The 25,942-nt window shown below is 31.9% G+C and overlaps 2 protein-coding genes across 2 annotated transcripts in view; one reads left to right on the top strand and one right to left on the bottom strand.

Annotated features, from left to right (window-relative positions):
* Nucleotides 1-4,810, top strand: part of LOC129756640 (protein MAK16 homolog B) — a 30,225-nt gene extending 25,415 nt beyond the window's left edge. The window contains exon 3 of the mRNA XM_055753565.1: nucleotides 4,388-4,810. Coding sequence (XP_055609540.1) covers nucleotides 4,388-4,588 — 201 coding nt within the window. The 3' untranslated portion in view covers nucleotides 4,589-4,810. The remainder of the gene's footprint in view (nucleotides 1-4,387) is intronic.
* A 7,790-nt stretch (nucleotides 4,811-12,600) lies between these two features.
* Nucleotides 12,601-13,854, bottom strand: LOC129738693 (enhancer of rudimentary homolog). Its single transcript, XM_055729948.1, has 3 exons — nucleotides 13,633-13,854; nucleotides 13,336-13,535; nucleotides 12,601-13,262 (listed from the first exon to the last, which is right to left on the bottom strand). Exons 2-3 carry the CDS (start codon nucleotides 13,522-13,524, stop codon nucleotides 13,140-13,142), a joined length of 312 nt encoding a protein of 103 aa, XP_055585923.1. The 5' UTR covers nucleotides 13,525-13,535; nucleotides 13,633-13,854; the 3' UTR covers nucleotides 12,601-13,139.
* Nucleotides 13,855-25,942: the final 12,088 nt, after the last annotated feature.

Genomic DNA, 25,942 nt, shown 5'->3' with positions numbered 1-25,942 from the left:
AACCACGATATTCTCCTGAAAAAATTGCATCGTCTAGGTTTTTCCGAACGATTGTGTGCATGGATCAGAAGCTACCTAATGGATCGTCGATTGGCCGTAAGAATTGGTTCTGCGGAATCCTCTGACTTTATTCCAAAGTCTGGGGTACCCCAAGGTAGCAATTTGGGTCCTTTATTGTTTACACTATTCTGTAACGACATTAATTTGTTGCTCATTGGATGTGGAGTTCTCCTATACGCGGATGAACTGAAAATATTTTTAGTCATAAGCAACCAAGCTGATTGTTATGAATTGCAACGTTTTCTGGACACAGTTGTGAACTGGTGCGCTAATAATTTACTTGTTTTGAGCATTGCGAAGTGCTGTATTATCACATTTGGGCGTATGAAAAATCTTTTCATGCATCGCTACAATATTCTGGGCGAGCAGTTGCATCGTGTTGAGGAGATTAAGGATCTTGGCGTTTTGTTGGACAACCGTATGACTTTTAAGCGTCATTATTCTGTGGTACTCGAGAAGGCAAACCGAATGCTGGGATTCATTATACGTTTGAGCAAAGAATTCACTGATCCGATTTGCTTGCGAGCTTTGTATTGCTGCCTGGTGCGATCAATATTGGAATCTGCGAACCTGGTATGGTGGCCGTTTGAAGCTGCATGGACAACGCGTTTTGAACAATTCAACATCGGTTCGTGCGTTATGCTCTTCGTGATCTACCTTGGGAGAATCCATTAAATTTACCTCCATACGCACAACGATGTGCCCTGCTTGGACTTCATACGCTGTCGGATCTTCGTTCCATCGGTCAATCGATGTTCGTGGCAAAGATTCTTCGGAACGAAATTGACTGCTCCTGGTTACTCTCTTGCTGCAATATTTATGCTCCAGAAGAACCCTGCGCAATAGGAATTGGCTCTCTCTGGAACCAAGAAGCACACGATTACACGATATGGCAGCAATGACACTCTTCGTTCCGCGAAGTTATGCTTTTTACGTTATTTTAATATCTTCGACTTCAATGTATCCATTTCAACTTTTAGACGCCGCATTGAATCTGGCTTAAGTGACCAATTAAGAATTTAAGAAAAGTATCATGTTATGTACAAATAATATCAAGTATTTCCAGCGGTTGAACTCGTCCAGTCGTATCTTGAAGGTCGTTCACAAGCCGTATTCTTCAATGGTTATTTTTCTGAGTTTACTTCCATCGAATCAGGTGTACCTCAAGGATCGATTTCAGGACCACTATTTTTCTCGCTTTTTATAAACGATCTTCCATCTGTTCTACAGCACTGCTCAATTCATCTATTCGCAGACAATGTGCAGATCTTCCTCTGTGAGAAAAATGTTCCAAATTTGAACTAGTTTTGTTCCAAAATAAATCAAGATCTTGATAAAATAAAAGTATGGTCTGATGTTAATCTTTTACCTATAAACCCCTCCAAAACCAAAGCTCTTTGTTTCGGTAGAAGGTACATATCCTCGCCAGTTTTTCCTCCATTAGTTCTCAACGACACTATTATTCAATTTGTTGACCACGCTGAAAACCTCGGAGTCATTTTCGATCGGAATCTTTCTTGGAACCGTCAGATCAATGCTCAATGCTGTAAAATCTATGGTGCATTCAAAAGATTAAACCTAACGACAAATCACCTGGACGATTCTACTAAACTTAAACTTTTCAAGACTTATGTTTTCCCTTTGTTCATTTATGTAGATTTTCTTTATTCTAATGCTTTAGAAAGATCCGTAAACAGAATGCGCATTGCTCTTAATTTCTGCGTAAGATACGTTTTCAATTTGTCGCGTTTCTCTCGAGTGTCACACTTGCAAAAATTACTCATCGGCTGTTCTTTCGATAACTTTCAGAAATATCGCTCATGTGTGATAATGCATAGGATTTTAAAAACAGAAAAACCGCTTTATTTGAAAACTTTACTAATCCAATTAAGGAATTCTCGAACTTTTAATATTGTTATCCCTCCGCATAGTTCGACTTTCTACGGTAGATCCTTTTCCGTTAGAGGTATTGTTAGTTGGAATAATCTTCCTCTCAATTTAAAAACAATTCAAAACAACTCAGAGTTCAAAAGGTGTTTGCTAGAGGAATTCGTGGAGTAGAACGGCATTTAAAACGTAACAAATTAGAAACGATTATTTATTAAACGATCCGAACTATCGAATTATAAGAAAGTTGTGACTCAAAATCGCAGACTTCAGACAGCTTCCTGGACAAGAGTATTATACAGCAACCGGAAGGGGAAAGTGGAAAACATTTTCAAGCATATTAAACTTTCAAAGTTTGTCAAGAAATATCTCGTCTGTGGCTTGAAAAGCGACATTTTCGTTACAATCGAGACCGTCAACCAGGAAATTTACGCGAAAGAGTGCTTCTAAGGCGTTTGCTGCCTTTCCTGAAGAAACATGACTTATCTGTGCTGTTTTGGCCGGATTTGGCATCCTGCCACTATGAAAATAGGCCATGGAATGATATGCCGCTAACAACATCCAGGTTGTGCCCATGGATAAGAACCTAACCAACACCCAAACGAAAAATATTGGGCGAAAGTTAAGCAGAACCTAAAGAAGTCCAAAAAACAATTGTTAGCAGCGAGAAGCAGCTCAAAGCAAACTGGCTTCCTGCGGCGAAGAAAGTGGATAAGGTGACTCTACGAAATCTGATAGCAGGCGTCAAACCAAAGGCTCGCCAAATTAGACTAAGTCGATTGGAATTTAGTTTTTACATTTTATGACCTAAAAACCCTTTAGATTAAAAAATGTTGAGTTAGATTTTCTCTCCAGACAAGGCTTGCTAAATTTTATTAGTTTCAGAAAACATTCAAGAACGGAAATTTAACAAACTTAAGCTGAAACAGTATTAGTTTAAAAATAAACAAACCAACAAAGCCAACGACCCCATGCATGAATGAGGTAAATACGTTCTCTTTGCATCTCTTGAACTTGACAATGAGCTTCAGGTTTTCTAAAGCCTGTAATCGGCCGACAGACCAACCAATCGTCAGTCGATCGACCGGTAGTTTCCAACCGCCTCCTCACAATTGTTGTATGTTGTGGCGCTGCTGCCGGTTGTTGTTTGAAGCTGCCTTTCAACAGGCCGGTATTTATTGCATTTAACCTGTTTGTTTTTTTGCTTTTGCTTTTGCTTACTGTTGTTTGAATTTTTTATATCTGATCTGAGGGGGAAACCGCCACGAGTGGTCATTATGTTTGCGTAGCACGCAAGAACTTTTCTACAAATTTGGAAGTGAATCTTGACTCAATTCCATCATCAATTCAATTCCATTACATTCAGCAAAAGTGTGGGGCAAAATGAAACATGTAGCAGAACATGTAAAATGCTGTTGAGGAACACGCGTATTTGAATACCGCTTGAGATCGACCTTGTATGCCTTAAAAGTATATTGATAAACATTCAAAAGGTCGTATGAAACAAAACTCAAATGAAGGCTAGAATCCATTTTTATAGAGCTGTCATCAGATCACGAAAGCAGGGTAATTTAAGCTACCACGTCCGTTGAGACTTTACGAAATCTCAATCTAGGGCCGGTGAGTGAATCACATCATGTGTGTGGCTACCGATTGTTGTAGGTATGCAAATGACGCCTCATAAACATATGATTTGTAAGTTCGAGGCTGCGGGATTTCTCTTCCTCATTTGCTCAGCGCCTTAAAATTAAGCTGATTTAAAGACAGCAGCATTCAATTTAAACTGCCGCAGCCCGCAGCCCGTGGCGTAGAGGATAACCTTCAAGTCTTCTAAGCTAGGAGGCATGAGATCGAATCCTGGTCACGGCATACATAGTACACTTTCTGTGGGTTGATTGTTTTAGCATTTGTAAGATGCTAGCCATCATATCCTCGAAAAATGTACGCTTATAGTTAAGAAAAAAGGAATCTCTTCGAGGAAACACCAAGTTTCATTGATATCCTGTATGTGTTTGTGTAACTTGCTCAAAACGATTGAGCCTGTTCTAATGACACAGACAACAATCTCATTTCTCTGCTCATTCAAGCTAAAAATAAAACGGTACACGTTGAAGACTTCAAAATTCAAATCACGTGCTGCGACGTGCGTGTTCCGTTCCGTCGATTAATTCCGGAGGTGTCGTCGCCCATTTGTCTAAGGCGGCAAATCTGATTGCTCTGGTCACGTTCCAGATTGCCAAAGGATATTGACATCTGTTCATGCACCCAGGAACCGAGGCTGGGATCACCCAGGTCGATGGTCTATTATGGTTATTTTCGTTTAAGCTTCCAACTTCCTCTTCTCGTGCTAATGGAGATTTGTAAATTCCTTTAAGCTTAACCACTGCCCAATGTTAAATGCTTAGTACTAATGTCATTATTTTTCTGCATCTTTTTCCAGGAAGCGGCCAGTAAATTCACACCTCGGTTACCTAAAAAGAAGAAGAAAGAGGACGATAAGCCTTCGACGAGCAGCAAGACTACTACCGCCAGCAGTAGTAGTAGCACCAAGAAGAAACCGGGCAAGAGGCTGCGCAAACCCCACCTGGAGATCGAATATGAAGTGGAAACCCAACCAACGAGGAGTCGTGTACATCAGTGAGGTAATAGTGAGGTTTACTTTCACGACGAAAGTGTCGCGTCGTCATCGTTTAGCCGGAGCGCTATTGTTGATAATTTACTCTTCCAAAAGTAATAGAGCAGACGCAATTTATTGTCCCATTAATAATAGGCGAGGCAAGGAATGTTCCGTCGTTGTCGCCCATATTTTAAGAAGAACAAATCATCTATTAAAATCGCAGAGTTCTGAATCATTTGTTCGAAATGCTTCTTCCCACTACTGATGATGACAGAGTCACTTACAGACAGAACACTCATTTAGTTTAGTTTGGAGCGACTTCCCCTTGAACTTGGGAACCGGAATCGTTGAAGTATTCTGAACATGTTAAGTTGAACCTACACGTTAAACAGTGTAATTTCATTTTTCCTCAAGGTGAACATCTCGTCGTTGCTTTTCGTTCGTCCATGCATCATAAAACGAAAACAGACGAAGGTATTTAGTGTGTCTTTTATTTTGTCATATCTCGCGCTGATTGCTGTCCCTTGCGGCCACATGACGACACCGTCGCAGCGGAGTAATTAGCGTAGTTGTCGCGGTCGGTTTGTGATACTTACATATTTTTCTCGATGTCGAGTGTGAGATAATTGGCGTAAGTATGGTTCTTTTTGGGACCTTCAACGGTCGGCAGTTATGGTTCTTGCAAGTTCAGTTGACCGTTTTGAATGGGTTGATGGCTTCGAAATAGATTCAACTAAGTATATAAGTTTTATAATTTCTTGAAAAAAAGGGGTTTACAGAAGAAGTGAAAAAATACTTCAATTATCAATGTGGATAGTAGATTTCTCACCAGTTTGTTGGTACTTATCTTCAAATTTTACACATCTCTTTTAGATCCAACTAGCTGTCCCCATACGAACTCCGTTTCGCTTTCAACTTGGAATATGTTATGATCAGTTTGTATGAAAGTCAATAGCCAAATATTTTACAGATGCATTTCCGAATTAATTGTTAAGTTATAATGGCAAAAATATTGAACGAACACCTCTTCTGTCGTCTGCTACTTCATTTGAAATCAGGAATTGATTGTCAGTGCCAAAAAAAACCCCGTGTAAAAATTTCGAGTCGATCGTCGCATATCAACGCAATTATTGCCAAAAAGTTAAACTCCTTTTGGTGGCCTCATATACAATCTTTGATATCTGAAGTCGATTGTCCGTCTCTGAAAACTACCGTGTGCAAATTTCCATCCCAATCCGATGTATAATAACGACGATATTTTAAAATTATTGTAAGGTTAATATGGACGACCCCATTGCCGCCCCCTTACGCTGAATTCAATACCTGAAATCGACTGATCGTCCCTCAAAACTCTCGTGTTCCAATTTTCATCTAAATAGATGTATAATAACGACAATATCGCAAAAACAGTGTATAGTTAATATGGACGACCCCTTAGGCCGACCACTGACTTAAATTTGGAAAAGTGACTTCAATTGTTTGTCCCAAATAACCCCTATGTGCCAATCTTCAACCCAATCCGATGTATAAAAACGGCAAGATGACTAAGATATTGAAAACTTAATATTGACAAACATCATTTCTTAGGAAGCTTGAATAGATTTTGCCTAATAGTTTTATCTTCAAAAGATTTAACTGCCTTTTTATCTTTTCCATCCCTTATCTAATGAAAATATCACTTTTCAATATGGATGATTTTGTTGGGCATGTTGAAAACTCACTTTGCATGTTTTCAACTGCATAAACTCTGAATCTAATAAATTTTTCTTTCTCTATGAGGAATTCCAAAAATATAATAATGGTTGACCCTCAAAGCCCCCCAGCGGCGGTAAAGAACACTTTGAAAGCCACTACTATCAATATATTCCTAACAGGCTAGTTGTATTTTTCAATCAAAATGTAGGCTTAAAATTGTATCCAAATATCTCGTAGGTAGCATGTGCTTTGAACAGTAGAAGGTACAAAAAACACCCGCCAAAATTTTCACTTTCAAATTTTTAATGCTCAGCAAGCTTTGATTTGCTATCCAGTACATGTGAGCTCTGGATGGTCGTTTCTTATAGCCTGCCCCCGGTGATGGTGAAAATAATCCCGCCAACGAAACGAACGGGAACGAAAGTCGGTTCACAAAATGGGTGCCATGACTTTTGGTTCGGGGGAATAAAACCGTTGTTGTATGGACGACCGCCTTCAAAAGGGGTCATCTGAAAATCTAAAAACATTTTTCATCATTCCTAGTCCTAATGAGCACCCATGCCAAATTTCAGCTCTCTAGCTCTTAAGGCAGCTGAGCCTATTGAAGACAAACATACAAACGAACAAACAAACGGAAATTACTTTTTATACATATAGATATATGAGAGGATGAATTGAATAGGTGTTATGAACATAAGGATGTGTCAAATTATTTTTTTTTTAATTTCAGAAAGCCTGTAGTCTAAAAAATTTTTTATCGATCCAAATGAACTACCGAATTTTCACAGGTTTTGCAGTAAGTACCCGGTTTTGATTTCAAAGTGAAGGAAACTCGTAAAAATTTGATCGGTATATGTCGCTTTTTTGGATTTTCTTGATAGTTATTTCTTCTCCATCGATGGAAAGCTAATTTCAATATATCGGTAGAAAGTAGAGATTGAAAAGTTATAACGTTGCAACAGATCAGTCTGTTTTATGGAAAGAATCGTAACAACACTGTCCGATTGCATAAGCAACTAAAGGGTGATACGGTCAAAATTTGATCAATATCAACTTGACGTATTTCTTTCAATTTTGCATTTAAAAAACCTGTGTGTGTGTGTGTGTGTGTGTGTGTGTGTGTGTGTGTGTGTGTGTGTGTGTGTGTGTGTGTGTGTGTGTGTGTGTGTGTGTGTGTGTGTGTGTGTGTGTGTGTGTGTGTGTGTGTGTGTGTGTGTGTGTGTGTGTGTGTGTGTGTGTGTGTGTGTGTGTGTGTGTGTGTGTGTGTGTGTGTGCAGAATATTGCTCCTATTTTGATTTTGGAATTTTTCTCGCGCATTGCGAAAATCCGAACAACTCGCACGCAAAGCTGGCAAAAACGCTAAAAGTTGCCAAATCAACCGTTACAAATGTAATCATAGTGTTTGGGGAACGTTTGTCGATAGCCAGGAAGTCTGGATCAGGGGGAAATCGAAAACCGGAAGCCGCTAAGACGACAAAGAGACTCTCCGAGATGCCGCAAATAAGCTGGGTGTATCGTCTACAACCGTGCATCGAGCCAAAAAACGAGCCGGACTATCGACTTACAAAAAGATAGTGACTCCAAATAAAACAAAAACAAAACAAAAAATAAACAAACAACTACGAAAAAATACAAAAAACTAAGATAAACTAGTCGCAGCTTCTTTCCATTTAGAATATTTGTAGCCTGAACAACATATTCTATATGTGAAAAACAAATTTTAAAGTTGTTTTGATAAAGGTGCATTTACAGTTCTTTCGAACGTGAAAATGAAAAAACTTATATTCTTCAAAAACTCGACTATGCTGCATTTCATGGCTGCGAAACTAGGTGGAATAGATGCGGAATGGTTGAACGATTATTTTTGAACTGATTTCCTTGTTCAAAGCCCTTTAATATTAATTTTATTTCAATTCCCCCGATTTTCACTACGGAATATTTTTTCCGCGTTCACTGACATTCCGCTCGAAGTGTAAACGCACTGAGCGAACGTGAAAACGGAAAACAAACAAGAGTGGTGAATATAAATTCCGCGTTCATTTTCACGTCCGAATGGCAATGTGCATCCTGAAAAAAATTTCACCGATGACGGAAAAATTTTTGCTTCATAAAAAATTGGTTTTTTAATTTGTAAGCACATTTGAAGGCAATTAAAGGCTTAAAATACTACGAGTTTGAAATTAAACGAATACGATATTTTTTTTTTAACTTTAAAACCCGCTTGGGCATCATTTAATTGCACCTGTTGAAAGAGTTTTTCGACGAATAAATGTACCTGTTGGAAGAGCTTCTCAACGTAAATGAAATGTAAATTAAGATCATCGAATGGCCAGATTCCATTGAAATAAAAAAAAAATAGATTCCGCTTTGTTCATTCGCCCAATTGGAGCGCCCTTTTGAATTGCAGAATGACTGTTCGCCTTTTGGATCACTCATTAAAGAAGCAATATTCAAGCAAATTTCGGCTTGAAAGCGGGTCCAAATGATCACATTAAAACATTAGCACATTTAACGATCTCATAAATACTGATTTGTGCATCTCCTCGTCCTGGAAAACAAATTTAAAAAACTTCAATGCCCTTTTTCTATCTCGAAATAACTATTGGCCCTTTTGTTCGCGACAAAATTTTGAGGGGAAATGGGCGAATGAACTGTGGGATTACACACTCAAAAAAAAAGCTATTCGCCTTGTTTAAAAAATTAAATTTAACTTCACTAAAATAAGAAAAATTAAAAGAAAATCATATTTTCGGATGTAAAATAAAGAGTTTAACGCATTTATGTGATAATCTGGATTTGTTTACAGTTGGCGCATTCGCCGTATTCAAAATTCGATACCGATTTGTTCTCAGTTATAAAATCAAAATTCTCGGTCTTTCAATCTTTTTTTCTATTTTCTCGATTCTTAGTTTTCAATTCTTAGTTCAAATTCTAAATTCACGATTAAAAATTCTGAATTCTTAATTCATAATACAGAATTCAAAGTTTAAAATCTCTTCATAAAACCTTGAAATTCACAATTTTAATTGGAAAACCTTTAATTCAAATTTCAAAACTTAAAAAGTTAAATTTAGAATAAAATCTAGAATATTGGAGTTTTTATCAATAAATTTATATTAAGTTCTGATGTCGGAACGCTGTGTTCTAATTCTCTAATTTAAATTAAGGTCATTATTCAGCATTCAAAATGCATCATTCAAAATTCGAAATTCCAAATTTTTAATTGGAAAATTCAAAATCAAAAACTGAAAATCCAGACTTCAAAATAAAAACTCAGTCAGGAAATTGAAAGATCGAAATGCAGAGTTCAAAGTTCGAAATTTTGAATTTCACATTTTCTGTTTAGAGTTTTGAATTTGAGATATTTCAATCTCTAAATGGGAATAATAAATTGAATAAGAGTTGTGAAGCAATGATTTTATTTTCTAGGTTCGTAAATAATATAGGTAATCGGAAAGATCAAAGAATTCAAATTTTAAAAGTAAGAAACAAAAACAAAAATATTGATACTTAAAAATTGAAAAAACCGACTTTCAAAATTTCAAGAAATTCATAGCTTTAAAAAATTACTGATCAAAATAAAAAAAAATATGAGGGAAAGGTTAAAAGACATTGTAAAAGAAAATTTGTGAGTTTGGAGTTTTACAAAATATAGAGTTTGATAACTTTAATGTTCGAAAACATTCTTTAGAGAAACTCAAAGATATACTGACGCTTTGATAATTTGGCAATTGAAAAATCCAGACATCTTGGAGACATTCAAGCAAATATAAAATGTGAGGAAAGAAAAAAAACGAGGGAAAAGACAAATACAGTTAGGTTTTTTTTTACACTGATATGCGTACCGCGTAGAAAAACCGTGCTAATTGCGGAAAACCGTGTAAAAGAAGACCATTAAAATTCTGCAGCTCTGAAACTTGAACCAATAAGACATGTTACTTGACACTTAAGATCTGAAACTTGAGGCTTCAGACTTGAGGCATGAGATCTGAGACCTGCGAACTCGTACCTGAGACTTGAGACCTAACAATTGAGACATGAGACCTGAGAATTGATACCTGAGACTTTCGAAATGATACCTGAGACATGACACCTCAGGCCTGAGACATAAAACATGAGACATGGGTCATGCGACCTGAAACCTGAAAATTGAGACTTGAGACATGACACCTGAGACTTGAGACATGAGGTATGAGATCTGAAACTCTCAAGTATCAGGTCTCATGTCTCAGGTCTAAAGTCATGGGTCTCAGGCTAAGGTCTCTTGTCTTATGTCTCAGGTCTCTGGTCTTGTGTGACAGGTCTCTGGTCTCAGACCTCATGTCTCTTGTCTCCGGTCTCAGGTTTAATTTCTCATGCAGGTCTTATGTTTCATGTCTCTTGTCTCAGGTGTTGTGCCTCAGGTCTCATGTCTCAGATTTCAGGTCTCAGGTGTCAGGCCGCATGTCTCACGGTCTTAGTCTCAGAGCTAAGATTTTACCAACTTCAAAAATTTCTAAGTGTTTCCCGTTCAAAAGGACTATTTTCTGTCAAAAACCGTGTTATTTCGCAAAATCTGTGTAAAAAAAAACCCGTGTTAATTCCCGAAAACCGTGTAAAAAACCGCGTTTAAAAAACCTTGCGTATGTCATTTCACTTACACAAACAAACAAAAATGCTAAAAGTGACTAAAAAACTGATAAAAAATTATCTAAAATTGACCAAAAATTACAAAAACGAGAACAAAAATGATTTTGTTTTTTAATATGAAAGTAGTTAAAAACGTTTTGACACAATAAACCGTCGATTTAGGCAACCCAAATTCTTCCAGGATGTTGCCTGAATTAAAAGGGGTCTGAATTTTGATAGAAAATAATAAGCATTTTTTTTTCTCTTCAAAATTTCAGTGTTTCAAAAAGTTTTTTTAAGTTATTCGAAAATCGCATGTGCTTTGTAAAATCAACAATTTTTAGTTTTTCAAAGCATCTTGCTAGTTGTTCAAAACTTTGCTGCCCCTACTCGCATAACAGTCCCATATGAATTTTCGTCATTTTTCATCTAACCTGACAGTTCGTCATTTTGAACATAAGGTTTCAATATAAAATAATAAAAAAAGAGATTTTGTTCTAGAAATTTTGAAAAAAAATTTCAACTCGTGGCTGTCCCATATGAAATATACCCGCATAACAGTCCCATTTGTGAAATATCACGGATTTGGTTACTTTTCAATGCTTCTTTTGGCGAAATAGTCTTTGATTTATTGCTTCGAATCATTTAAAAAAGATTTACACTCACTTGATGTCGAATTATGCACACTAGTTCTCGAAGGCAGGTCAGTAAGAAGGAAGGAATATCTTGCTGAGCAAAAAAGATGCAGATGCAATCAAAATCGTAAAAAGATTCAATTTACAATGTAGAATTCACGATATTTTTCCAAAAGTGTGTTTCTTTTTCTGATAACTGCATTTAGAAGTTCAAAAATGATCAAATTTAGGTTTTAGAAAGTAGCTTGGTTAGCAAAACATATTCTGGATGGGACTGTTATGCGAGTAGATTTGAAAAAGGTCTCAAATATGCTCGCATAACAGTCCCATAACGAATAAAATGGTGCTCCCGACGTTACCGATGGCCCAATTTCTAAAATTTCAGGTCGAACGATTTATTTTGACAACCTAGAACACATTCCATCAAACGATTTTCGTTTATGCTGAATGTAATGGTCATAGTTAAAAAATATAAGTATTCCAAAACAGAAAAAGATGATTTTCTCGCTTGCTTGTTTTTGCATATGGGACTGTTATGAAAGTAGGGGCAGTTTACCAGTATAAGGGTTTTTTTTTATTTAGCTTCATTCAAACAACGTGTTATCTTGGTTTGCCAACACTCGCTGCCTATTTAGGGGTACTTAGACGTTGAGATGAGTTTCTTAAGTCCAATAGATGCCCATCATCCAGTTAATCCAATAAAATAAGACAGCAGGCATAATTTTGGTTCTTTAGCAAAATAGAAATCTAATTCTGTAAGACACTTTACGGAATTGCTTATTTACTGCACGGACAAACAAAAATTACTCTAGGTACTTTTGACTTGAATCGCCCCCTCAGTGCAAGAACTTACTAGTTGGTTAAAACACAACAACTTAAAAGTAGGTAGTTATGCTATAAGGTTCCAGAAAATGAACTTGAATTTTGCTTTTTTTAATATTTTTTTTAATGGCTCATACCTTCAGGTTTTAAGAAGCCAAAACTTGGGGTTTCCTTATCAAATTTAATGTCTTAGTAGGAATTTTAGTTAGGCTTTTAATCAATTAGAAACATGAAGTGATATCCATCAAAGTACTTCCCTTAAAATACGAATACTATTCGATACATTTTGTTGTTGTTTGTTTATTGTTATTATTATATTCATTAATATTAAATTGTTATTACTTCTTGTTGCTCCTCTCGTTGCGCGCTTCTCGCGGAAGCAGCAAATATAATTAAAATTATAATAGTAATGTAAATTATTAAATACACATAGCTGTATTATTCACCCTAGTTGTTTCTTTGCTCCTCTTCATTTTTCAACTCTATAGTTCTCATTCGATTCAACTTGATTCTGTATGACTACAGATTCAAACTAGGAAATTCACTTGTGCCAACACTTTTAAATGGGGAGAAAATCTACGAGATATATTCGAAAATCAGTTTTGCGATACAAGTTGAAAAAAAACCTAATGATGTACGAAAATTCTACAAGAAAAAACTCATTTTCTCATCTTCGGTTGGATCCAGTAACCGGTTTCGATCCCGTGAGGTTTTGTTAGGTGTCGTGTTGTTGATATTCATGTTGTTTATGTAAATTTGATGAGGACCGAGCTTGAATGGATGGGTTTTTGTAGCAGCAGAGGCCGAGATGGTTTTATTCGGTCGTCCCGGCAGCTTGTCGCAACAGGACATAAATCTTCTCCTTGATCCACTCTTTGTTGTACGGCGCGTAGGTGTTAGTGGACTTCTGGTACACCAGACAGCTCAGATCCGCCAACTGGAAAACCGGATGTGGTTCAATTATTTACATACTGTTGCGCTCGAAGTTGAAATATTATTATCAGACTCACCTGATCCACGAAATCGAACAGCTGGCTGATGTCGTAGGTGATGGTCGGGGTGTTCGGATTGCGCCGCTTCAGATGTTCCTCGTAGATCTTGCAGACGCCCTCCATACACTCGTTGACGCTCTCGTAGTCGCTGTAAGTGCGCGTTTCCGGATTCTTGCCCGGCTGCACCAGCAGGATTGTGTGGGACATGGTTGCTGCTTCTACAATTGGACGATCAAAACCAATAGACAAACGAAATACAAAAGGTTATGAAGAGGGAGTGGAGTGCTGATGAAAAATGGTGTCCCAAAACTTTACCTCTCGATGAACGGGAAACCGGAAACAAATCTGAATACTAGCGCTTCTACGTTCAATTTGCGAACCGGAAATAGTTCACCAGCTGACGAAGATCGAAATCAAGGATAAAATGGATAATCCGATTAACAATAGCTTGGATAGCACCAAAAAATTAAACTTTTCCCGAAGAAAACAATTTCTCGAGTTGTTCACTTTTTGCTTGCGTTTTGAATTTTGACAGCAGCAGTAAAAAATCGAAGAAAACCGAGAAAAGCGTGATAGCAGCGCTGCGAGGTGGTGGATGTGAGAAGTAGTGCAGGACCGTTTCATTGCGACGTGTACCAATAATGTGGGACAAATAAGAAATAATTCAAGAGAAAATAAATTGAACATTATAAAAATAATGAGTGTTGAAATTCTTCTTTTGCACATTAAAGTAAGAAGAACGTGATTATTCATTTCTATAGAAGATATTTGATTGTAACCCATAAAAATCTTTCAATAATGGAACCTTCATTGGGTAGACTACAAATTTTATTTACTGACAATCTTGACAAAATTAACAAAATTGACAAAATTGACACAATTTTACAAAATAGACAAAATTAACTAAATATACCAAATTGACAAAATTGATAAAATTGACAAATTGACAAATTGAAAAAATTGCCAAAATGAAAAAATTGACAAAATTGTCAAAATTGACAAAATTGCCAAAATTGGAAAAATTGACAAAATTGACAAAATTGACAAAATTTACAAAATTAATCAAATTGACAAAATTGGCAAAAATTACAACAGTGACAAAAATTGACAAAATTGACAAAATTAAAAAAATTGACAAAATTGACAAAATTGACATAATTGACAAAATTGACAAAATTGACAAAATTGAGAAAATCGACAAAATCGAAAAAATTGACAAAATAAACAAAGTTGACAAAATTGACAAAATTGACAAAATTGGCAAAATTGACAAAATTGGCATAAATGATAAGAATGACAAAATTGACAAAATTGACAAAATTGACAAAATTGACAAAATTGACAAAATTGACAAAATTGACAAAATTGACAAAATTGACAAAATTGACAAAATTGACAAAATTGACAAATTGACAAAATTGACAAAATTGACAAAATGTACAAAATTGACAAAATTGACAAAATTGACAAAATTGTAAATATTAAGATAAAGTGACAAAATTGACAAAATTGGTTAAACTGACAAAATTTACAAAATTGACAAAATTGACAAAATTGACAAAATTGACAAAATTGACAAAATTGACTAAATTGACAAAATTGACAAAATTGACAAAATTGACAAAATTGACAAAATTGACAAAATTGACAAAATTAACAAAATTGACAAAATTGACAAAATTGAAAAAATTGACAAAATTGACAAAATTGACAAAATTGACAAAATTGACAAAATTGACAAAATTGACAAAATTGACAAAATTGACAAAATTGACAAAATGTACAAAATTGACAAAATTGACAAAATTGTAAATATTAAGATAAAGTGACAAAATTGACAAAATTGGTTAAACTGACAAAATTGACAAAATTGACAAAATTGACAAAATTGACAAAATTGACAAAATTGACAAAATTGACAAAATTGACAAAATGTACAAAATTGACAAAATTGACAAAATTGTAAATATTAAGATAAAGTGACAAAATTGACAAAATTGGTTAAACTGACAAAATTGACAAAATTGACAAAATTGACAAAATTGACAAAATTGACAAAATTGACAAAATTGACAAAATTGACAAAATTGACAAAATTGACAAAATTAACAAAATTGACAAAATTGACAAAATTGACAAAATTGACAAAATTGACAAAATTGACAAAATTGACAAAATTGACAAAATTGACAAAATTGACAAAATTGACAAAATTGACAAAATTGACAAAATTGACAAAATTGAAAAAAATTGACAAAATTGACAAAATTAACAAAATTAACAAAATTAACAAAATTGACAAAATTGTCAAAATTGATAAAATTGACAAGTTGACAAAATTAACCAAATTCACAAAATTGACAAAATTGACAATATTGACAAAATTGACAAAATTGACAAAATTGACAAAATTGACAAAATTGACAAAATTGACAAAATTGACAAAATTGACAAAATTGACAAAATTGACAAAATTGACAAAATTGACAAAATTGACAAAATTGACAAAATTGACAAAATTGACAAAATTGACAAATTTGACAAATTTGACAAAATTAACAAAATTGACAAAATTGACAAAATTAACAAAATTGACAAAATTGACAAAATTGACAAAATTGACAAAATTGACAAAATTGAAAAAAATTGACAAAATTGACAAAATTAACAAAATTAACAAAATTGACAAAATTGACAAAATTGACAAAATTGTCAAAATTGATAAAATTGACAAGTTGACAAAATTAACAAAATTGACAAAATTGACAAAATTGACAAAATTGACAAAATTGACAAAATTGACAAAATTGACAAAATTGACAAAATTGAAAAAAATTGACAAAATTGGCGAAAATGACAAAATTGACAAAATTGGCATAAATGATAAGAATGACAAAATTGACAAAATTGACAAAATTGACAAAATTGACAAAATTGACAAAATTGACAAAATTGACAAAATTGACAAAATTGACAAAATTGACAAAATTGACAAAATTGACAAAATTGACAAAATTGACAAAATTGACAAAATTGACAAAATTGACAAAATTGACAAAATTGACAAAATGTACAAAATTGACAAAATTGACAAAATTGACAAAATTGTAAATATTAAGATAAAGTGACAAAATTGACAAAATTGGTTAAACTGACAAAATTTACAAAATTGACAAAATTGACAAAATTGACAAAATTGACAAAATTGACAAAATTGACAAAATTGACAAAATTGACAAAATTGACAAAATTAACAAAATTGACAAAATTGACAAAATTGAAAAAATTGACAAAATTGACAAAATTGACAAAATTGACAAAATTGACAAAATTGACAAAATTGACAAAATTGACAAAATTGACAAAATTGACAAAATTGACAAAATGTACAAAATTGACAAAATTGACAAAATTGTAAATATTAAGATAAAGTGACAAAATTGACAAAATTGGTTAAACTGACAAAATTGACAAAATTGACAAAATTGACAAAATTGACAAAATTGACAAAATTGACAAAATTGACAAAATTGACAAAATTGACAAAATGTACAAAATTGACAAAATTGACAAAATTGTAAATATTAAGATAAAGTGACAAAATTGACAAAATTGGTTAAACTGACAAAATTGACAAAATTGACAAAATTGACAAAATTGACAAAATTGACAAAATTGACAAAATTGACAAAATTGACAAAATTGACAAAATTGACAAAATTGACAAAATTGACAAAATTGACAAAATTAACAAAATTGACAAAATTGACAAAATTGACAAAATTGACAAAATTGACAAAATTGACAAAATTGACAAAATTGACAAAATTGACAAAATTGACAAAATTGACAAAATTGACAAAATTGACAAAATTGACAAAATTGACAAAATTGACAAAATTGACAAAATTGAAAAAAATTGACAAAATTGACAAAATTAACAAAATTAACAAAATTAACAAAATTGACAAAATTGTCAAAATTGATAAAATTGACAAGTTGACAAAATTAACCAAATTCACAAAATTGACAAAATTGACAATATTGACAAAATTGACAAAATTGACAAAATTGACAAAATTGACAAAATTGACAAAATTGACAAAATTGACAAAATTGACAAAATTGACAAAATTGACAAAATTGACAAAATTGACAAAATTGACAAAATTGACAAAATTGACAAAATTGACAAAATTGACAAAATTGACAAATTTGACAAAATTAACAAAATTGACAAAATTGACAAAATTAACAAAATTGACAAAATTGACAAAATTGACAAAATTGACAAAATTGAAAAAAATTGACAAAATTGACAAAATTAACAAAATTAACAAAATTGACAAAATTGACAAAATTGACAAAATTGTCAAAATTGATAAAATTGACAAGTTGACAAAATTAACAAAATTGACAAAATTGACAAAATTGACAAAATTGACAAAATTGACAAAATTGACAAAATTGACAAAATTGACAAAATTGACAAAATTGACAAAATTGAAAAAAATTGACAAAATTGGCGAAAATGACAAAATTGACAAAATTGCTGACATTGCTGAAATTGAAAAAAAAAAATTGACAAAATGGACAAAATTGACAAAATTGACAAAATTAACAAAATTAACAAAATTAACCAAATTGACAAAATTGTCAAAATTGACAAGTTGACAAAATTAACAAAATTAACAAAATTGACAAAATTGACAAAATTGACAAAATTGACAAAATTGACAAAATTGACAAAATTGACAAAATTGACAAAATTGACAAAATTGACAAAATTGACAAAATTGACAAAATTGACAAAATTGACAAAATTGACAAAATTGACAAAATTGACAAAATTGACAAAATTGACAAAATTGACAAAATTGGCAAAATTGACAAAATTGACAAAATTGACAAAATTGACAAAATTGACAAAATTGACAAAATTGACAAAATTGACAAAATTGACAAAATTGACAAAATTGACAAAATTGACAAAATTGACAAAATTGACAAAATTGACAAAATTGACAAAATTGGCAACATTGACAAAATTGACAAAATTGACAAAATTTACAAAATTGAAAAAATGGACAAAATGGACAAAATTGACAAAATGAAAAAAATTGACAAAATTGACAAAATTGACAAAATTGACAAAATTGACAAAATTGACAAAATTGACAAAATTGACAAAATTGACAAAATTGACAAAATTGACAAAATTGACAAAATTGACAAAATTGACAAAATTGACAAAATTGACAAAATTTACAAAATTTACAAAATTTACAAAATTGACAAAATTTACAAAATTGACAAAATTGACAAAATTAAAAAAATTGACAAAATTGACATAATTGGCAAAATTGACAAAATCGACAAAATTGACAAAATTGACAACATTGACAAAATTGACAAAATTGACAAAATTGTCAAAAATGACAAAATTGTCAAAATTCATAAAATTATCAAAAAAAAACAAATTTTACAAAATCTACAAAACAATTATAAGGCAAAATCTCAAAAACGACCAAATGCTCAAAAATTTACAGAATTGACTTAATTTACAAAATTCACAAAATATTTAAAAAAAATTGACAACATGAAATGATGGTAAAAATAGATAAAATTGACGAAATTGACGAAATCGAGAAAATTGACACTTTTGACAATAGTGATAAAATTGAAAACAAATGAAAAGATAAAATTAATACAAATGGGAAAATAACAAAATTTATAAAAATTACAAATCAAATAAGAAAATGAATATGGATATTACAGAAATTGCATGAATAATGGTAACAATTGATCAAAATAACAAGCAATTGACATTGAAAAAATACCTCAAAACGATTTTAAATATAATCCAATTATGCTTTAAAAAATTTACAACAATGCCATTTTAATGAATAAAAAATTTCAAAAAGCTGATACAAAAATATTACAAAACCTTAAAAACCGATTAAAAAATTACGACAAAAATTGAAGAAAAAATGAACCGTAAATGACATAAGAATAATTTAAATAACACGATTTAGCGAATGTAAAAAAAATAAACAAAATGATACGACAGTGAAACAAATATTTTACAAAACTGATTCAAAAATTATCCATAAATTACACAAAAAAGACCCGAAAACGAAAACCCGATCCAATTCTTGAAAAAATGCAAAAATGTCATAAATTACAGTTCAATGAAAGAAAAATTACAAAAGAAAAATAAAAAAAAAAGTATGGCTCTGAAATAACACAAAAATTACACTTAAATAGCATATAGAAATAACTTGAAAAATACAGTTTATGAAACAACTTTCGGGGGCTTGTTATAATGTGAAAGCAAATAAATCGAGCAATGAATTTTGATCGTTTTCAGCGTTCTTGCTCTTGAGAGAAAATATGAAAACATCAAACAAGTAGAACAAACAATTATTTGAACAATATTATATGATGTTGTAATTTAAAAATGTCTCAAAATAGCATTAACATTATTTAAATTAATACACACCTATGCATATACACATTGGGCCGCTGCAAAAATGGACTTTTCTCTCCCATATGTTTTTTTATGCCTTTTGGGTCACCAAGCATACGAGTCAAATTTTAGATGGTATGACCGATTCCTGATTTGTATATTTAATCATCCAGAAAAATCAAACTAGCTTAAAATGATTTTTTGTTTGATTATAGGTTTTGCCTATTCTTAAGCTTCATTTTTATTTTGCTAATATGTGAAAAATCTAAGTATTTTATGGGAAAAGCTATAACCATTTCAAAATTTAAAACAAATCTGAAAATAGCACGATAGTTAGGTTTATGCTTTGTTCTCATGAAATGTACTGCGATAATCAAGAAATGCATATTTAAAATCGAAAGTTATGTTTTGAGCTTTCAGTGCATTTTTGGCGATTTTTTTGATAAAAAAATTGTTTTACCATACAAGTTTTCATAAAAAATGAAACTCGTTGCGCTAATTCAAAACTGAATGGATCGTTTCAAAAATTGTAATTGCTATTTGTGGCAGTAAAAACAACAAAAAAAGTCGAGCAGGTTAAAAAATTTATATATTTGAATTTACCATACAAAGCTAGCAGTGGTCTAATACACAAACTGGTCTTCAAAAAGACTCTTTTTAAAGCATATTAACTTCCATGCTCATTTTAAGCCGAAAGTAATATGAAGTATTTTAAATTTTTAATGAAAGATAAAAATATGTTGGAAAAAGCCAGTGCACAATGAAACGGACCAGCAACTCCAAAAAGCCTGCCGTAAACTGACAGCACCCACACAGGGGGACGAACTCGCTTAACTTGCGCCACGCGCACAAACTTAAACCGACTTAACGCAAATACGCAAAGCAAGAATGATAAAAAAAAAAGCAGCAGTCCCAGTGGGGGACTTTGCAGGACTGATAAAATTCCCTGTATGAATGTATGCGCTCTAGCTCTTCCACAACGATAGACTCCCCGTTTTCTCCAGTTTGTTTTTGGGGTCAATCACAGTTCTTGGGATTTATTTATCCAGCAAGTCGACGGACGGTTTTGATCTGGATGGATTTTTTTTCTCTTGTAATTCGTAAATCGTGTTTTTGTTTACGCGAGTCCGGTGCAATTGCACAATCGAGAAAACGTGTATTTCGTGTCGCGTGTTTGTTGATGATTTTTTGTAAACGTTATCCCGCTCCTCGGGTAGAATGTTGGAAAAATGAAACCTGCTCCGATAAGAAGCTAAAGGGAAAAAAATGTCCCAAGCTCAAGGTTAATCACCTGGTAGGGCAAGTTGCTAAATAGTGAGTTTTTGCGGGGAGGGTCAAACGGAATCTCCCAAGTCCTCCCATTCGGGGAAATCCTGGGAAAAAGTGATCAAAACAAGATCACTCACTGATAACGAGATTCGGCAGTGTTTGAGTGTATGTACCGGAGTAATGTTTTCAAGCTCCTGCACAGTGATATCCAAGTGCGATAACAGTGGTTAAATTTTGAAGGTTAAACGTGGTTGGCTTTTATTTTGTTTTGTTGAAATTTTAAGTTGAACGAGTTTTAATTTGTTGGATAATAATTTGCGAGTTTATTGTTAGATTTAAGCCGTTTATTAAAGTCTGAAAACTTAAAGGTGAGTTCATAATTTTGAAAATTTTGTCAGTTTTTTTTAATCAATTTTTACATTTTTGACAACCATGTTTATTTTGACAATATTTTAAAATATTTTAAATTTTTTTGTCTATTTTTGAAAATTTTCTCAAATTCGTAAATTTTGTCAGTTTTGTTATTTTTAAAAATCTTGACAATTTTGTATATTAAACGATTTTGACAATTCTAACAATTTTTACAAATTTCGAAAATGTTGACAATGTTGACAATTTTAACATTTTTCACAATTTTGACAACTTTGAAAATTTTGACAATTTCGACAATTTTGAAAATTTTGAGAATTTTGACAATTTTGAAAATCTTTAAAATTTAAAAATTTTGACTATTTGACAATTTCGACAATTTTGACAATTTCGACAATTTTGACAATTTTGACAATTTTGAAAATTTTGACAATTTTGAAAATCTTTAAAATTTAAAAATTTTGACTATTTGACAATTTCGACAATTTTGACAATGTCGATAATTTTGACAATTTTGACAATTTTGAAAATTTAGTTAATTTTGACAATTTTGACTATTTTGAAAATGACAATTTTGACAATTTCGACAATTTTGACAATTTCGACAATTTTGACAATTTTGACAATTTTGACAATTTTGAAAATTTTGACAATTTTGACAATTTTGAAAATCTTAAAAATTTAAAATTTTTTGACTATTTGACAATTTCGACAATTTTGACAATTTCGATAATTTTGACAATTTTGACAATTTTGACAATTTTGAAAATTTAGTTAATTTTGACAATTTTGACTATTTTGAAAATGACAATTTTGACAATTTTGACAGTTTTGACAATTTTGTCAATTTTGACAATTTTGACAATTTTGGACAATTTTGACAATTTTGACAATTTTGACAATTTCGACAATTTTGACAATTTGATAATTTTGACAATTTTGACATTTTCGACAATTTTGACAATTTTGACAATTTTGACAATTTTGACAATTTTGACAATTTTGACAATTTTGACAATTTTGACAATTTTGACAATTTTGACAATTTTGACAATTTGACAGTTTTGACAGTTTTGACAGTTTTGACAATTTGGACAATTTGGAAAATTTTGACAATTTTTACAATTTTGACAATGTTGACAATTTTGACAATTTGGACAATTTTGTTAATTTAGACAATTTTGACAATTTTGAAAATTTTGACAGTTTTGATAATTTTGACAGTTTTGACAATTTTGACAATTTTGACAATTGTGACAATTTTGACAATCTTGACAATTTTGACAATTTTGACAATTTTGACAATTTTGACAATTTTAACAAATTTAACAATTTTGACAATTTTAACAAATTTAACAATTTTGACAGTTTTGACAATTTTGACAATTTTGACAATTTTGACAATTTTGACAACTTTGACAATTTTGACAATTTTGACCATTTTTATGAGTAGGTTAAATTTGACGTATGTAAAAATTATAGCAATTTTAGCTATGCTGACAGGGTTAGAATGTCAACAATTTCGACAATTTTAACAATTTTGTCATTTTGGGTAATTTTTATAATTTTGACAATTTTGACTTTTTCGACAAATTTGGCAATATTTCAAATTTTGACATTTTCAACCATTTTGAATTTTGAGTTGATAACTTTTTTTTTACAATTTTGAAAATTTAGGCAATTTGGCAACTTGGACGATTTTGAAATTTCTAACAATTTCAGCAGCTTCCATAATTTTTATGGTTTCGACAATTTTGACATGTTTGAATGTTTTGACATTTAGGACAAATAATTTTTCTGCTTGATTATTTTTATAATTTTAGTTATTTATAAAATACAGATTTTTTAAATAATTTTGATAATTTTGACTATTTTAATTTTTTAATTTTTTTGAATTAGAATTTATTTAAGGTGAGATTATTAAAATATGTTGCTGGTTTTTTTCGCTCAAATTCTTCGAATTCAAATTTAAAATTCAAAGTCCTAAGTTCAGATTATAGTTTTAGAATTCAGATTGCGTATTCTGAATTCAGACTTAGAATTTTGACTCAGAATTGAGACTTACAATTCATACTCAGAATCCAGATTCAGAAATTTGATTTAAAATTCAGACTCATAATTCGAATTCAGACTAAAAAGTCAAACTTAAAATTCGTATTCCTAATTCAGATTTAGAACTCAAACTCAGAATCCAGAATTAAGATAATGAGTTCGGAGTTAAGACAATGAATTCAAATTCAAGACTCCGAATTCATACTCAGAATTAAGATTTAGAATTCAGACTCCGAATTCAAACTCAGAATCCAGGCTATGAATCCACGTTCAGAACGAAGACTCAAAATCCAGATTCAGAATTCGAATACTGAATTCGGTCTTAAATTCGGGTGAAGTATTTTGACTCAAAATTCAGATTCAAAATTAAGACACAGGATTCAGAAATCAGGCTTAGAATTCAGACTCGGAATTCTGATTGCTTTCCTTATTTTTCTATTTTTCAGATGCCCTACAGCAATGGAGCGACGTTACGTTTTCTGTTGCCAGCACCACTGCGAGGGGGAAGCTACCAGGACTGCAATCTAGCTCGGATTTCTCAGAGTTCTTCCGATTCCGTCTATCGAGACGACGCCGAAGAAGATCTGGGAACGATTGTTCCTCTAGCGTACAGGCCAATGGATATTTTTGCCGGAGATCTTCCTGATGGCTCTCTAGCCAGTCGGGGCTCTTCGGAGGTGAATGGAAATGGACACATTGGCAGGTGAGTTTGGCAGCACTGCCCACGAGTATTATGCAGCATTCAAATTTAATATATCAATTTCATTAGATACTAATTTCGTCGATTGAATCCTGACTTTGGGTTTGTTTCTCTTCCATTTGCAACAAATTTTACGAGCGCCGTTAAAAAATAGAACCGGTACCTACCCAAAATAAAATTCCCTAATCTGTCATAATGATTTATTTTTAAACCTATCATTTTACACAGTAAGGCAGCAAGAAATCATCCAACAAACTCAATGGTTGGTTTATTTGTGGTTTTTTTTATTAATATTTTTCCCTTTCCCTTCCCATGCAAATGGTGCCAAATTTTGGTTTATTCTTAGACTCGAATGTCCAAAAAAAAGAAACATGGGAAGCTTCAATCATCACGTGTAATTCCTGTACTTCCTTCAACTAGCTTCCTAGAATAGGTACCCAAGTTGTAAGTGAACCGGTATTTTTTATTTTCTTTTGCTTGAATTACTCTCGGATGAATAGTTTATTTAGTTACGGTGCTAGAATGCTGTTTTTTTGTTATCAGGGGGTAAATCTTATCGGAAATTATCGCGTGCCTCAAATTCAACAATGCGAATTTTCGGAACCATAAAAATAAACGCGTTGCTTATCGTGGTTTATTTGCACCTGTAAGGAAGAAGAAAAAAAAAATGATTAAGCAAGCATTACGTTTGTGTTTGATTGCGGATCTCTGTGAATGAGCGAGATAGTCGTTGTTATTATTCAACAATATTTTACTTTAAACTTGATAATTCAGAGCTTAAGATTATTAACGTTGCCATATTAGCAAACCAGACAATTTTAAAATTAGCTTAAACTTGTCAATTTTACTATTTTGTTAATTTTTACAATTGACAGTTGTCGAAACTTTGACAATTTCGACAATTTTGACAACTTTGGCAGTTTTAACAATTTTGACAATTTTAACAATTGTTACAATTTTGTTAATTTTTACATTTTTTTTTAATTTTAACAATTTTTACAATTTTCATAATTTTGTCTATTTTGATAATTTTGACAATTTTGACAATTTTGATACTTCTGACAATTTTGACAATTTTGACATTTTTGACAATTTTGACAATTTTGACAATTTTGACAACTTGACAATTTTGACAATTTTGACAATTTTGACAATTTTGACAATTTTGACAATTTTGACAATTTTGACAATTTGGACAATTTTGACAATTTTGACAATTTTGACAATTTTGACAATTTTGACAATTTTGACAATTTTGACAATTGTGACAATTTTGACAATTTTGACAATTTTGACAATTTTGACAATTTTGACAATTTTGACAATTTTGACAATTTTGACAATTTTGACAATTTTGACAATTTTGACAATTTTGACAATTTTGACAATTTTGACAATTTTAACAATTTTGACAATTTTGTCAATTTTCATAATTTTGACAATTTTAACAATTTGGACAATTTTGATAATTTGACAATTTTGACAATTTGACAATTTGGACAATTTTGAAAATTTGGACAATTTTGAAAATTTGGACAATTTTGACAATATTGACAATTTTGAAAATTTTGACAATTTTGACAATTTTGACAATTTCGACAATTTTAACAATGTTATCAATTTTGATAATTTTGTCGATTTTGTGAATTTTGACAATTTTGACAATTTTGACAATTTTGACAATTTTGGCAATTTTGACAATTTCGACAATTTTGACAATTTTGACAGTTTTGACAATTTTGACAATTCTGACAATTTTGACAATT

This window comes from Uranotaenia lowii, chromosome 1 (assembly GCF_029784155.1).
Source record: "Uranotaenia lowii strain MFRU-FL chromosome 1, ASM2978415v1, whole genome shotgun sequence".
NCBI classification, from domain to species: Eukaryota; Metazoa; Arthropoda; class Insecta; order Diptera; family Culicidae; genus Uranotaenia; species Uranotaenia lowii.
The sequence above is the reverse complement of the archived record's forward strand: the minus strand, read 5'-3'. Positions and strand labels throughout refer to the sequence as shown.

Excerpts from the sequence above, each read along its gene's own strand:
- LOC129738693 (XM_055729948.1), bottom strand. The coding sequence starts at position 13,524 with ATGTCCCACACAATCCTGCTGGTGCAGCCGGGCAAGAATCCGGAAACG. Across the intron at positions 13,263-13,335 it reads TGTTCGATTTCGTGGATCAG|TTGGCGGATCTGAGCTGTCT; the intron begins GTGAGTCTGATA and ends CCGGTTTTCCAG.